The following is a 13,759-nucleotide window of genomic DNA, read 5'->3' as shown; positions in this document are numbered from 1 at the left end:
CACGCTTTTCATTGGCTCGGTTAAGTTTGATTAATCTAATCGGTTGCACCATTGTTCGAAACGTACTGCGCCGTGTCCCATTGGCTGCCTGGCATAAGACCTTCTTATATATGTGTATACATGTACACTTATTACTGGGGGGTCCATGGTGTTTGCCATTAAGGCTGGGAGAAGACGTGCAAGCAGCCATTACTAGCCACGACCGAACTGGTTTTGTGTGTTTTTCGCTCTGCCCATTTCATTCCTTCTCCCTGTTTTGCACCCCTCTTCTTTTCCCCCCTTACGCCAGTTAAGTCGACGATGATTTGTGCCCCGTTTGCAAGGCGTCCCACGTCCTCTATAGGGAAAATGGCTGTTGATTTGAACCAAAAAAAAATATAAATTAACAAAAAAGAAACGAAAAAGGAAAGGTTCTCCTCTCGTTTTATTTTTATGTTCTTACCTTTACTTTTTTTTTTTTTTTATTTATTATTCTTCACATATTTTATCGTGAGACTCGATAAATTTACTAACTTGGTATACTTTCTTAACGCGTCGTAGTTTGTATCTTAAGTTTGACTACCAGCAGGATGCTGAATTCGTAATATATTCTCATGGATATTTGTAAGTACCTACTACTATACTCCCCTACCTATCCACGGGGTGCAAACTCTAAGTTTCGTAGGTCGTTACGCTCGTTAAGGTTTCTCGTAGACGATACATCTGTCGAAACAGTTAATGTTCTACAAATGTCTCTATGTATTTTCTTTAGAAATAAATGAATTTTTAATTAAAACATTTTCCATCAATTGGTACTGTTTTTCACACATTTTTCTCGATAACAACAACAAAATAGATAACTAAGATAGATAAATAAGAATTTTCTAATTAATTTTAAATAAAATTTGAAATTGTTTTTCGATACTTAGAGAAAAATGATCGAAGATTAAATTAATAAAAGTTGTATAAGTTTAACCAAAAAGGACTTAGATCGGATAAATGGAAAACAATCCGTACCAGGAATCTAGTAAAATGTCTACGATTCTCGGTATTGTGAATTTTTCGGACCGCACATATAGTTTCCAGCCAACTGAAGGATTCCCCGCCCATTTTCAAGCCCCTCGTAGCTTACAATTCTGGGTTGCCATTCGAAGCGGCTTCTTTGAGTTCAGTCCCTTTTCTTTCAGCCCCTATCACCAATCCTGACTACGTATTATCCTCCAATCTGTTGCTTTCACAATTTTCTTACCCTTATGTTATATGCGGTAGGTCAAGGGTCTCTTACGACGAAAAATTTTTTATACCTAATAAAAATTCATATAATATTCTCATTGAACAATATTTATTTTCTTTTTATTAAATTAATCTCGATTATAAGTTGTTAATCATATTTTTCATATACGTTATCATTTGTTATTTTATTTAATCGTATTGTTTCGAAATTGTTTATATGATTAAATCGAGAAAAGATTGGTAAAATGATGTGAACCGAAAAATGCAACCGTGTCTTTCCGTTTACGGGACGATATATTTATGTCATGATAGAGAAAAGCGAAGAAGGTCCGACCACCTACTTGGCGAACACAATGGGCCACAAATGCGTGGCGACAGGACTCGTAGATATACGGCAGGCTGATTGCTCGTTGTCACTGTACACTCGATTGTCGGCTCTCCTTCTGGCTTTTCACTTTTTGTATTTCTTTTTATTTTCCTGTCCGTACAATTTCAAGCACGGTAAACTCGATCATTAATATAATCAATATATATATATGTATATATATTTTTTTGTTTTATAATATTGTTAACTAGGCAAAATTTTAGTGAAGCATATACTTACCATATGTACAATATTTAAAACAATCATAATATAATGGTGAATTATAATTGTAAGATTAATTTCATTAGATTTTTGAATGCGGATTGTAAGCTTTGTTTATTTCATAACGTCGAATTAATACAGCATAGCTATATCTATCAATTGAAAATATTCTTATATGAATAATCCATAATATCTTCTTTATGTACAATAACTGTATGAGTGTATAATATATATATATATAAATTTACAATTAAATAAATCGTTTACAATAATCATCACGCAACTATAATAATAATAATAATAATAATAATAACAATTTCTTTAGTATCAAAGTTAAATATTTAAGCTTTATTTAAAATCCCGCTCATTATAAATAACACTTATTATTATTATTTGATTTGTCTTAAACGTTTTATAAACAAATTTTAAGTCAACATTAGTAAAAAAAAAAATTATTACTTACGATATTAATTTAAGGCAGAAAGTATACATTAACACTCTTGTTGGTCGTCACGATAAATAATTGTTCGAGCATTATTTTGTTCGTATATTACAATAAATTTGTCATAATAATTTAACACCGACAATATACGATTAACACCTATACGTATAATTACATATTATATTTACAATTATTTGAAATTTCTATTTTTCTTTTTTAAACTAACAAAGATCGTATTATTAAAAGCACAGTGGACACAACATTTTGGTTAAAAAAAAAAAAAAAAGAAGAAAAAAAAAAGAAAAGAAATAAAAACCTTATCGTTTTTCAACATTACTTCCAAGTCGGCTGAGAAAAGCAAGCTGACTTTGATCAAGTGATTCATTCGTGTAACCGTTTAGTGTACTTCGAGCCTGCGATACTGGAACATTGAAATCATTCGACCTTCCACTCGACAAGACGAAATCCGGGCCGTGTACTCTTCCGCAAACTTGTGAATCGATTCCACCCAAATATGGATAACCACTTTTAGCCTCGCCAGGACTGTGAGGTGCAACATGGTGATGAGCAACACCAGTGCTACCTGGTACTGTTGAACTCGCACTTTGTACCATACAAGCGCTCATGTTCGAAGCCGTTGGACTGACGCTGCCACCAAGGCTACTCAAATTCAAATTGCTGCTACCATAGTGGGAGGCGTTGAATATTCTGCAAACCAAAGCACGTCAACGATTTCTAAAAGAAAATCGAGAAGAATCGATTGCTCCTCCGTACGTATTTTTATTCAAATTAAATACGTTTCTTGAATATTAAGAACATTAAAAAAATGAATAACTAATATATTTTTTTCCTTAGTTACGCGTTACCGTACAAAAATTATTATTCTTTATTTCGTTAATTAATCGATTAAACATACATTTATTTATAACAAATTTCATTGAATTTTATGTTACTACGCTGATGCAATTTTTTTTTATTAAGAAACGATATTAACAAAAAAAATGTTGTATCATTCGTTATTCACGTTATTTATTGCAATATTTCATCAATCGAGTTTGTTTAAAAAAAAAAAAGAAAGACAAAATTGAGAAAAACGAATGGACGATTATAGATTAAACTAATCAGGAAAAATTATGTTGAAGTTCATCATAATCCTGGTATCTCGTTACCAAAGAGTCGTTCCCTTTTTCGGTGTTTACAAAAGTAATAAAAGATGCGCGTGGGCGTACGAGTTCTGTGTGTGTTTCCTACGGGGCGTGCCGAACGTTTTGACTCCCGCGCTTTTGAGCGCGGTACCTTTTGAACCGCGTTAAGGACTCTAAATCGTGCCGATGCACGACCCCTGCTTATTTTTCTCTTTTTATTCTTCTTATTTCATTCTTTCTCTCTCTATCTATCTTTTAAAACTCCATGGAGGGGAAAGCAGTTATGAAAAGAAACACGAAGAACGTAACGGAAGCCTCGGCCGATTTATCGAATTTGTGTTGCCCCAACCCTCCCCTTTTTCCTTGAAAATCCTTAGAGTCAATTGTAAGCTTATTCTTCTAAATATTATCGATAGTAGATTTCTAACGACCACAAATCATCCCTTTCTCTATGCCGCGTTAATGACTTAGCAATAAAACTAACAAGAAAAAAAAAACAGTCTTGAGGAAAGGTCGATCCTTGAAATGAGTCGAATCATAATTATATTCTTATTTGGGACACACGTTGAGTTATTAATGACGGTGATGTATGCACGTGGGTGAATTCGAGAAGGAGAAAATAAAATAAAAAGAGAAAGATAGACAAAGAGAAAGAGAGAGAAAGAATGTGAAACGTGACAGATCCATTCGTAGGGGGCACACGGTTAGAGTGAGATCGATCGCGAAAGAGTATGCGTCCCGCGTAGAGGGGTCCTTGGATCGGCCCGGAGGATTATTAGCCGGTAGCGTTTCATTACGGAGGCCGAAGGAACATAATTGAGGACCACACAGAAAACGGTGTCGGTAGACGTCGGGGAGAGGGAATGAAAAGGTAAAGAAGAGGGAAGAAGTGGAGTAAGGAACATGAACGAGTAGAAAAGAAGACCAGTCGACGAGGATGATGTTGGGTTGTTCGAACGTGTGCGAGGACAACACAAGGTTACATGGCACACTGTAACAACGCGATCACCCCGGCAACCTGTTATTACGGCACAATGGCTGAATTAATTGTTGAAGAGTGCGCGCACAGCTCGAGAACCTTTGCTCGGCTTTCTCTGCTCACCTGGTTCAAACCGTTTTAAACGTTAGCGGTGTGTTCGGATATTACACGGGGAAACTCTCTTTTTCTATCTCACACGAAGTCTCGTGGGAGGTCTACTCCTCTTCTTTTTCTTTTTCTTATCCATAGGACCCCCAACATGGAATTTTACTTTCTCTTACTTTTAACGTAAATAAACGTAGACCGAGGAAAAGATTTCTTGCTTTTGTATTTCTCTTTTCTTTTATTTTTTTATTTCTAATTCGACTCACCCGTAGTTCTCGGCCGTCGCTCTGGTCCATTGCTGTTGTGCAGCGTAATAGTTATCCCCGTAGTTGTAATGCTGTGGATAACCAGCCGTTGTCGCTGCTGCCGCTGCTACGCTGACTTGCCCATAACTTTGATAACTCTCAGCCGCGCTACCGTAATGTTGACTCTGAAACGATTGTAAACTCATCGGGTTGAACGCGTTCGTTTGTTGACTGTTCATTTGTTTCCGTAGTCTCGCTCGTCTGTTACTGAACCATACTTGAACTCGTGCTTCTGTCAACTTAGTTCTAAAAACAATGACGCAAATTTTTAATTAGTAGTATCTTTTTTTACTTATTGGTATAATACTAATTTTGATTAATATTTTACTTTTGTGCCAATTCCTCTCTTGTATATACGTCCGGATATTGAGTACGAACGAACACCGCTTCCAATTGTTCCAATTGTTCACCCGTAAAGGTAGTCCTACTGCGACGTTGTTTTCTCTTAAGAGTTATGCCAGGTTCACTTTCCGTCTCGGAATCGTCCCCGCCGTCGCTTCCACCTGAAGTAACGTCAAGAATTGTGCCATCCGTGTTGATTAAAATCCCTTATACATATATTTTAAACTTGGGGTTTTGGCTCGATCGTGTGTCTAACTTGCCGAGTATCGAAGGTACGTGTCATGAACTGTATAACAGTGAAAGGGATTGAAAGATACAAAGAAAGAGAAAGAAAGAGAAAGAAAGAGAGAGAAAGAGAGAGAGAGAAAAAGAAATCTTTCAGTCCAGCACGTGCTGCACGTCAGATACCGAAGATAGGAAGCGAGTCGTACCCGCCCACAGTTCACACGCCGGACTGAGCAACCCGCTATTAAGACCCGCCTGATTACAGCCGTGGCAGCCAAACCTATACTAAACTAAAACACCGGAGAAATTAGGGTCCGCCGCGAGAAGAAATTAAGTTCTTTGACATGTCCCGTCCCATCTGAGCTAAATGAAGGAGATTCGTCGAACGTTTCGATTTTATTTAACCGATCAATAAAAATATTCAATCTTTATTTTTCTAATCTTTTTTTTTTTTTACCAAATAAAAGAAAATAAATATCTATACTTAATAGTCATTGTCGGTGAAAAAAAAATTGTTCAAATATATCAACGAAATTCTATCGAAATTCTAGCAGAAGCTCAAAGGTGCGGTACCATCGACAAAATTAAAGACCACGAAACTGAAACTTTGCCATAAATCTTATAGCCGGGCTAACGATTTTGTAAGATCTATTAACGCGTATAGTAGCGACGAAGATTTCTTTTTCTTTTTCTTTTCTTTTTCAAATTACCTATAAAATTGTAACGTTGGTATTTAATAGAAAAAAAAAAACAAAAAAAGAAAAAACAATTTATTTCTAATTAATTCATATTTGCGTTCGGAAGCGTAATAATCCGCGTGAATCACGTGACCGCATTATTGCATCACTGACAAACCTAACCTCTTCGAATAATTGTTCCAAACGTTTCTCATAGTAAATAATATTTAACTAATATTCCCAATCGAAGTTAATACATACAACAAAATTGTATTAAATAACTTAAAATCAAAATGCAAGATACAAGAAGGGGGAAATGTGTAATTGTCGCGTTTGTGAGGTTATTCATTTTTAAAGATGGCCGCGTATTTGGAACTTGGGATGTAGGAAAAGGTTTACGCGTGTAATGAGTGAATGAAAACAAGGATAGATGGATAGAAATAGAGATAACGTAAAGATATATAGAGAACAGAAAATTTAAACGGACGGCATCAACGGTTAAAGCCGCAAGAGAGAAAAGAGTAGTAGTAGTAGTAGTACGTCTCAATCATGGGAAGACCGCAAGTTTGCCCCGCAGTAAGAACATCTAAATCAATAGAGGGCGCTGCTATTCCTCGAACAAACTGGCAGACCGAGCTGTTGTTGGCGGTTTGTAAGATTAGAGGCAGGCTACGAGCCGAAGACCACACGCCGTGTGCCGCGAGAATATACTCCAAGTTTCTTCCCTTCCTCGCCACCCCCCCCCAACCTTTTCTCTCTCCCTGCCACCCCTTTTTCTCTTTTCTTCCTCTTATTTCGCGCGAGGAGGAAGAGAACACCACCAGTCAGTCCTCCAATCTTCTTTTATCATCCTCGTTCCCCCCCCCCCAGCCCCTCTCTTTCTCTTTCGTCCGATCTCTTTTATCGTTCTCTTCCCATCCCTTCTACGATTCGTAATTGAACGCGACTCTACAAACTTATTTACTAAATTTCCTCTTTCTCTTAATTTTTTTCTTTTCCCGTATCACCGGATGGGAAAAATACCGCAAAACATTTTCTTTCTTTATCTTTTGTTACTTTTTCTTACGAATTTGACACGAGATATTAATTCGAAGAGGTATTTAAAAAAATATATATATGTATATTCTTTTCTTCTTTCATCGGGGTCCAGGGACGACTTTTCGTTCGTTCGTTCGTTAGTTAGGACGAATAATCATCACGTCTTTAAACCATCTCTCGTTGTTAACAAATAAAGGACTCCCCCCCTTTTGGAGAAGCTTCGGAATAAGTGTGAAAAAAATCCAAAAAAACAAAAACAACAAAAAAATCAAAAGAAGGTAAAAGAGAAAGAAGATGGTTCTTATTGTTCCTTTTCGGATAGGGTTGGACTCCTCGTGCTTTGCCATTATTCGTTTTAACTCTTCTCTTTCTTAGCTTCGAAGACGTTCCTCTTCTTCTTCTTCTTATTCCTTGACTTGACTTCAAATTTAAAGAAGTATATACATTGGTACATAAACGTGCTTGACTTCGTCATCGTCTACAGGACGTGTCAACATGCATATGAACGAATTTTGAAGGAGAGAACAACGAACGAACGAACGAACCGAGACGTGAGCCCGTAAAAATGATAAAACGGATCTTTACCAAGATGGTGGTGTTAATCGAACCTGAAAATTAAGAGTCCTGGAGTGCTTCTTTCTTTTTTTTTCTTTCTTTATCTCTTTATCTCTCTCTCTCTTTCTTTCTCTCTCTGTTGTAATTTTATAGTATACGTCTAATCAAAACTAAATCTCTCCGACAAGGTAATAAACTCGACACATCTACGCGCCACGGGACGCCTAATATTTCTTCGCGAGCGATCTACCGTCGGTGATAAAATATAAAGAAACGAAAGAAACCAATGAATCCTCTCCTTCTTTTTCTTTTTTTCTTTTTTCTTGTTGTTTTCTTTTTTTTTTTTATTCCCTACCAACCAAACCTATATTTCTGCTATTCCTATATATCTTCTTGCATTCTTTGAGAATCTTTTTTAAAGAATCGCAATAATAATATTTTTTTGTTTGTGTGCGTTCTTTGCTATTTCCGATCTTGTCAAAAAAAAAAAAAAATAAAGACAATACTATAATAAATCTGAAATTGATTTGCATTGATGAACTATTTCATTAATGAATCATTTGAATCGTATTATTTGTAGATACACCGTCAATCATTTTTACGCGAATTATTTTTATAGAGAATAATATTTAATTTCGTTTATATAGAGCTTTTTTTTTTTGACTTAATACTATGAATTATTCATTGTAAAATATCATTGAAAATGTTCATTTATTCTTTCAACGTATAATTATATATAACTAATTAAATTCAATCGAATAATTAGGGTTTACTCTGAGTAAACATTATTTCGTTAATTGAATAAAATATTGCTTAATGTAGCATTAAAAACACAGCGAACGGATTTCGCGGAATTCATAAACGACAGGAATACGAACGTCTGTTTTTCTCTCCACGGAAGAGAATGTTACTCGGGCGTAGGATTTTACGACGTCGTACGATATGTTTCGAAAGGCTACAGGTAAAATATGTAAGTATACGTACATACAACTCGTTGAATAATTCTGACAATGAGATGAATGCATCATCGGTTCTATTGCGTCCCATCGAAATGATTTGCGTTATACCTAAATACGTACTCGATGTAACAGTTACACGGATAATTAACTGGACGTTTCAACGAGTTTTACTAATTGCCGTTAATAAATGTTCACATTTATTAATAATAATCCGTTAATACGCATACACATTCGTATGTTTTTTCTTATATATACAATATTATAAAATTATTTATCTATATTGTATTTTAATAATATATTTCTTTAGTTTCCAATTACAATTGTGACGATTAATATTTAGTATAGAAGAAATATTATTATATAATATATTATATGTGTATTTATTATAAGTCAGGATTACATTTCAGTTCATGTCAGATAACTAAAGTCAAGAAACGTGGGCACGGTTAATAAATGGGTGGTGATCCTCGTTTGTAAAAATAAAAAATCTTATGTTATTGACTACAAAGAGGCGTTAAAAGTAAGCGACCTTTTTAATAGTATTCGATAAGTATGTGAGAAGGTGCTCATGTGTCGAGAAATGATTCGTAAATTGTATATTAAAAATTTCAAATAAAATGTATTAATATCTTACCAAGAATTCCATTGATAGAATGATTAGTACCAAGATCATCAACACGACGAATTTTATTTGGTGAACCACGAAGGAGCCTTGAGATGCTAGAAACCGATGGTGCTGATGCCTTGTCGCAAACGCCATCCTGCTGGCAGAACCACGTTGGACTAGTTAATATATTATAGTTGATAATAATTAATAATATCATATATATATAAAAAAAAAAGATTAATATTTATGAATTATATAAATGAATGGACAAATGTCAACGGACCTTTATCAATCTTTCCTTGATTTCCCAACTGAGAATAGCAGGATTTTGTCTTTTAATATCTTCAATCCTGCTCTCAACTTCCGGTGTTGCAACTCTTGGTTTGCTTCCACCAATGACACCTGGCCTAATCGATCCAGTCTCTTGATACCGATTAAGAATTTTCGACACACAACCATGAGATACTCTTAATTGTCTTGATATAACACAAGGTTTCACACCTGACGCAGCCAACTCGACGATTCTTAATCTTATGTGATTTGGTAGTGGACGGCCATTTATAAAGACACCACCTAACTGATTAACACGACCTTGTCCTGAAACGTCACATACAAAAGATTTTTACTTAATATATATTATAATTTTGTTCTATTTGTGATTTATATATTCTATACGTATTTAGATAAATAAATACGATATTATATAATAAATATAAAATTAAATATTATCTAATTGTTATCAAATTTTTAACAATTTGTACTATAAATCGTATAAGATATTATTTTAATATCAATAATCATGTTGTAGATGAGTAGTATAAATAAACTAGAGAGTTTGTTTGTTAAATAATTCGCGAGATAGTTGTGTGTAGTAAGTAAAAAAAAAGAATGAATAATATAGAAATTTCATGAGTAAGGTAGAAACGAAATTGTAATTCTCGAAAAGATAGAGACGAGGGCGTGTACGAATTGCAAGAAAACAACGAAACTCGCTTTACTGGAGGATGTACAAAGAGAAACGGGATAAAAAAAAACAGAAAGAAATAAAGAAAAAGGTGATGGACCTGCATCCTGCATAAGACTCGTCGTTTGGAAGAACTCAGTGACACGCAAGGTGCCGCTCAAACGTTCCTAATTACCGGTAATTAGGGTCCCTCTTAATTAACTTAATTATAATCACGAAGTCAAACAAACCGCGTGTTACGCGCGTCTTCTGCGGCATCCTAGCAAAGAAACGAATGAGATGCGCGAGTTCTTCGTGTCAAGTCAAGTCAAGTCAAGTCAAGTCGAGTTGAGTTAAGTTGAGTTGAGTTGAGTTGAGTTAAGAAGAAAGAAAGAAAGAGAAAGTCTCGAAGCATGGGGACCCGAAAGACCATAGCGTTAAAAGAACAAGCTCGCGTGCCTTTTGCGAAACGGGTTCAAGATGAGGAAGGCGTTTGCTAAGGTTTTGTATAATACTAAACGCTCCTTACGGCATTCTATCTTATGGTTTTGCTCGAAGCAGTAAAACTCATGGAGTTGGGACTGCAACTGCGTCCATATTCGCGCGTGTTAATATCAAAAAATAAATAGTAGGATGAGGATGTACAAGGAATGAGAAAGGGAACACGAAAAAAAGGTACCCAAAATGAGAAGTAAATAGATATACTTCTGTCCAACCTCTTCCTCCCACCTTTTCCTAGTTCCTGTTTACAATAACTAAAAACAACACTAACTTGGAGATGGGAAGACTCGATATTAATCATATTATTCCCCATACGAAAATATTATAATATAATATAATATAATATTAATAAAAAACGATTTATACTGTTATTTCATTAATCCTATAGATTCGTTTAATCGGATTCCAGGAGAAATTTAGAGATGGCGATCGTCGGGCCCCACTAATTATCACGAGGACGGGGATTCAAAAAGGAGATCCCATCCATCCTCCCCCACCAAAAAAGACAGACAGAAAGGGAGAAAAAGTGAGAGGGCAACGCGTAGTCCCGTTTCGTCGTTCATCGAACGCTTCGAGATTTACATCCTTCACCCTACTCCTCTCTCTCTCTTTCTCTCTCTTTCTTTCTTTCTCTTTCTCTCTCTGAACAGGCAAAGCCAGGTCTCTGCAAGCCTCTCCGGTCTCACTTTGTCTCTTTCTTTCTTACGTTTGGGATCCTAAGGACACACATCCGTGAGGGAGCCAGGCCAAGTCAGGCCAGGCCAGGCCCCGTACGGTCCCGGCGTGTGTGTGACGTCAGTCGGGCCGCGGGGCCCGACGGGATTACAGGCGAGATCAAAAGACGCCGACCGCCACCGCCACCGCCGCCAATGACGAGGACTTGCCTTTGAATACGCGCCCTACACACTCCGCGAATTACGGAATAGAAGAAGGTGTACACCATTGCTTTTATTTCTTTTTTTTTCTTCTTCTTCTTCTTCTTATTTACTTTTTTTTCCCTTTTTTCCTTTTTTCTTTCTTCTTTCATTTTCTTTGATTTATTTCTCTAGGTTTTGTGTCGTGTGCATATAAGTATGCATATAAGTATGGAATTGTTTTTTTTTTTCTATTATTTTAACGTTAGAAAATAAATTTACGTATACCTATTATTAAGTATCTGAGTTGAATATAATAATTGATTACTTTAAATTATTAAAGAATATATTTTTATTTATTTAAATTACGTCATTTTATTTCATTTTTTCATTTTATTAATGAGTGTGTGTTTATTTCTGATTTAATTTGTTTTTTTTTTTTGGATTAGAAGTAATTGATTTATGCATCAACGTTGAGTAATATTTAATTTGATTAAATTTGAGACACTATTTGATTTTATTTAGAATATGTTATTGTGTTATATATTTGATTAATTTGTTCAATGTTGTAAAATGGATGTTAGATTTTATGTATTTATATTGCTTTATTATCACATATATTTTATGTTTTATTGAAATATTAAATCAATAGTTGTTGATGATCAATTGACTTACTATTCAATGAAATAGTTTATTAATGGTTTATGGTATATATACAAATTCAATGATCTACTCTGTCTAAAGCGTAATTCATCAATGATTCACGGTGTGTCTATGAATAAAATTATTCAATGATCAATGATGTTACTATAAATAAAATGATACGATAATTCAACAATATACCAGTTCAAATTGATGAAAAATACTTTGTAGATATATATCAGAAATCATTGAATTTATTCTATTAATATACACAATTCATCGATACATTTTTTTCTCAGACATTAGAAATTTGACGAATATTTAAATTATCAACAAATTGTTCCATAAAATCATTTCCATCACATTTATCATAATGATTTATTTTGAATTGCTAATAATACAAAAAAACCAACATCGATACATAGAATCAAACGTTAATTTGCATGACGATGAAAGTTTGATGTATTAATAATTAATCCAATTTATTAATTTTACGATTAACATTACCGTACACGAATAAATGAATAATTAATAATTAAATTTAAATAATAGTCATTAACTTACTTATTACAAGTTAACATACGTCAAATAAATACAAAATTACGAACGATATTAATTCATTATTACGTAACTTCTTCGATCATAACTTATAACCCGACACCTCATACTAATCTCAAAAATATTTATAGTAAATCAATGAAATGTAGCAAAAGATACAAATAATTAGGAAAATCAAAAGGAAACGATATATTTTCGAACGACATCGAAGAAAATGTTTGTCTTTTGGAATTTTATAGGAGTTGGGGATTAGGTGGCGGGCATGGGGTTGAGTTGGGTTGTGTTGGGGGTTTGGAGGAAAGAGAAAAAAGATTAACGAAAAATCCGAGAAAAATTATAAAAAGAAGTAGTAGAAGAATAAGAAGAAGAAGAAGAAGAAGAAGACCACCCTGCAAGCGTGGAGCGAAATGATGAAACGACGAGGAGATAATTTAACGCATGAATTATTGATAAGCGGCAATTGATTGTGAGCGATCCACGCTAATAACCATGATCGGTGGCAGCGATGTGACGCGATAGAAAGAGAGAGAGAAAGAGAAAGAAAAAAAAAAAGAGAGGTGATCGAACCGATTTGAATACGTTCGATGTATCGCTCGTCATTAAACTTTCCTTCGAGGCCCCCCATTTCACCCTCTTTCTCTCTATTTAACACTCTTCCTTTTTCTCCAAAGTATTTCAAAAATTGTATCAAAGAATAACACCATCACCATCATCACCAGGTGATCCGGTTAGATCTTACTATCTTAATCTATCGTAGATCTGCATCGATTAAATGAACTGTCACAAAATCACGAAAAGGATTCCTCTGCTGTGAGAAGACAATTTGTTCAGCTTTCACATAGAAGTTATATTATATTGGTTAGGTTTATAAGAGAAAGTTTTTCCATGGTAAGATCATTATTTGGATTCAGATTCGTTATTTATATATATATGTATATTTTATAACAGATTTATACAATATATATATAATATAATGTAAAATACTTTAGTTTTGAAATAATAATAATATAATAATAAATTAGATTTATAAATAAATGTATGATAAATTTAAAATTGTTTTAAGATAATAATTGTAATTCTTGAT

General features: G+C 34.5%; 1 protein-coding gene across 1 annotated transcript in view; it reads right to left on the bottom strand.

The window, feature by feature from the left end:
* Window positions 1–2,557: 2,557 nt before the first annotated feature.
* LOC106791393 (protein gooseberry-like) overlaps window positions 2,558–13,759 on the bottom strand; it is a 12,771-nt gene continuing 1,569 nt past the window's right edge. The window contains exons 2-6 of the mRNA XM_014757007.1: window positions 9,461–9,774; window positions 9,205–9,334; window positions 5,103–5,277; window positions 4,736–5,020; window positions 2,558–2,948 (exon numbers count right to left, since the gene is read on the bottom strand). Coding sequence (XP_014612493.1) covers window positions 2,558–2,948; window positions 4,736–5,020; window positions 5,103–5,277; window positions 9,205–9,334; window positions 9,461–9,774 — 1,295 coding nt within the window. The remainder of the gene's footprint in view (window positions 2,949–4,735; window positions 5,021–5,102; window positions 5,278–9,204; window positions 9,335–9,460; window positions 9,775–13,759) is intronic.

Source organism: Polistes canadensis, unplaced genomic scaffold, assembly GCF_001313835.1.
Source record: "Polistes canadensis isolate GaletaPanama2010 unplaced genomic scaffold, ASM131383v1 scaffold_303, whole genome shotgun sequence".
Classification (NCBI taxonomy): domain Eukaryota; kingdom Metazoa; phylum Arthropoda; class Insecta; order Hymenoptera; family Vespidae; genus Polistes; species Polistes canadensis.
This window is presented reverse-complemented; position numbering and strand designations above follow the sequence as displayed.